This window comes from Teleopsis dalmanni, unplaced genomic scaffold (genome assembly GCF_002237135.1).
Source record: "Teleopsis dalmanni isolate 2A unplaced genomic scaffold, ASM223713v2 unscaffolded_contig_3058, whole genome shotgun sequence".
In the NCBI taxonomy this organism is placed as follows: domain Eukaryota; kingdom Metazoa; phylum Arthropoda; class Insecta; order Diptera; family Diopsidae; genus Teleopsis; species Teleopsis dalmanni.
In genome coordinates this window covers 3,777-5,731 of record NW_024034440.1, presented here as the reverse complement: position 1 = coordinate 5,731, position 1,955 = coordinate 3,777, and the positions used below count along the sequence as shown (strand labels likewise).

The following is a 1,955-nucleotide window of genomic DNA, read 5'->3' as shown; positions in this document are numbered from 1 at the left end:
GTTTCATACGACACTCACCTGGATGTCCATTATGGAGATCTTCAAGGACTTGCTGGTGGTAAATTTTGGGAATAACAATTCTCTCACCAAAGAAAATACTCTGTTGTTGGATCGTAAGATGATGTCGATGCTGGAAAAATGCTGCTACTTCATTATCTGTGATTTGTTTTTTCTTTTGAGGCCAGCAGTCATTTTGGATGTAGAACGTGACCTTATTGAGAGTATGGCAGGCTTTGGTTGCTGTTTGAATATTAGTGAAAGTGATTGGAAGTTTGGCGGCTGTTTCTATCGCAAAACAATTGATGTTCAGGTCCTCGTCTTCTTCTAATTGAATAGATGCTATGACGGTATCTTCATCAGGTTTTACATGGTTTGCGATTAGTCGAGAAATAATATCGGCATATCCAAAGCTTTCAGTATTTATGTATTCAATAGAGAAGTCGTATGACAGAATAGTGCATGGCGAGCCCGTACACAACGGATGGCCATTTTCGGTTGAATTAGCAAGAAGTGTGTGGTCGATATGAATGGTAAAACGACGACCAGAAATGTAATAGTGACATTTTTTTAATCCAAACACGAGAGCTCGAACCTCCTTGTGCATTTGAGGATACTTCCGCTCCGCTGCATTGAATGTAGCTGAGTAGTGCATAATTGGGTGAAGCGTTCCGTCATTAAATTGATGCATGACTTATTATTGGTGGTGGGAGATCTTGGATTGATCGAAGTTTCCCTGGATGTGGTCTGATACCATATTGATCTACCGTGTGTCCGCAGAACTCGATAGATGTTTCTCCAAACTTGCATTTCTCGAAGCGAAGTTTGAATCCATAATCCTGAATACGCTTTAGGGTTTTAAACAGTTGAATTTTGTGGTCTTCTTTATTAATTCCCGAACAGATCATATCATCAATAAACCCAATGGTATTGGTTCCGCTAAGCATTGTGTCAACAATTTGTTGAAAAATGCCAGGGGCTGTTTTAACACCTTGCTGCAGTCTAAGTACTTTAAATAAGCCGAGGTGAGTATTGATAGCCATCAGTTTTTGAGATTCTTGGTCCACTGGAATCTGGAACAATGCATTTGATAGGTCAATTGTGCTAAAGACTTTCATATTAGCGAGGTTGGAGAATATTTGGTCAGGCGTTGGAAGAGGATATTTATTTGGCTCTAGACCGTCATTTAGACCTGTAGAATAATCGGCACATATACGAATTTTTCCATTCTTCTTTCTTACAACTACGATTGGCGCCGCTGACTGTGAGTATTCAATTGGTAAAATTACTCCAAGATGTTGAAGACGTTCAAGTTCTGCCGAAACAATGGGAGCTGCTGCATATGGAACTAGTCGAGCGTACAGCAGCCAATGTCATTAGAAAAGAGAGACGGAAATCTAGCCTTTATTTCATCGTTTAATTTATCGCTACTAGTTAGTTGGATTGCTTTGCAAAAGGAACTGATAGGCACTGACCATAAGTCAAATGTCGTTATCTAATCAATTCCAAACACGTTCAACTTAAGTGGTGTGCCATAACACACATCATATTCCTCTCTTCCATTTAGGTTCACAACACAAGCAAAGCTGCCCAGAAGAGGAATTACATTTCCAGAAGCATCGCCAGCTTTTTTATTAGTAGTTTGTAGGGTTGGCTGGTCAAGTTTGGTCCAGTTCGATTTGGAAATAATTGTTATGTCCGACCCGGCATCAAGTTGGAGTTTAATTGTAGATCCATTGAGATTTGGTCTGACATACCTACGATGCTGCTGCATTCTGTTAGTTTCGTCAATTTTCTTTACACATGATGTGTCAGGCTAAGATTGCTTGCTTGGCTTCATATTGCAGTAACCATTTTTGTGGCCAATAGTGTTACATGCTGAACATTATTTGCCTTTAAATGGGCAATCTTTAACCCAATGAAGACCTCCACAACATCAACATGGCGTTGGTGGTTTC

At 39.9% G+C, this 1,955-nt stretch overlaps 2 protein-coding genes across 2 annotated transcripts; both read right to left on the bottom strand.

Annotated features, from left to right (window-relative positions):
* Nucleotides 1-18: 18 nt before the first annotated feature.
* LOC119664956 (uncharacterized protein K02A2.6-like) lies at nt 19-652 on the bottom strand (the record flags this gene model as incomplete). The annotated part of the gene is made up of 1 exon (XM_038074298.1): nt 19-652. A coding segment is annotated over exon 1 (634 nt), but the record flags the coding sequence as incomplete, so codon positions are not given.
* A 22-nt stretch (nt 653-674) lies between these two features.
* On the bottom strand, nt 675-1,115 carry LOC119664955 (uncharacterized protein K02A2.6-like). Its single transcript, XM_038074297.1, has one exon. The coding sequence runs from the start codon at nt 1,113-1,115 to the stop codon at nt 675-677; it is 441 nt and encodes a 146-aa protein (XP_037930225.1).
* Between the last annotated feature and the right edge of the window lie 840 nt (nt 1,116-1,955).

What these genes read in the sequence shown, in the direction of transcription:
- LOC119664955 (XM_038074297.1), bottom strand. Translation starts at nt 1,115, where the DNA reads ATGAAAGTCTTTAGCACAATTGACCTATCAAATGCATTGTTCCAGATT.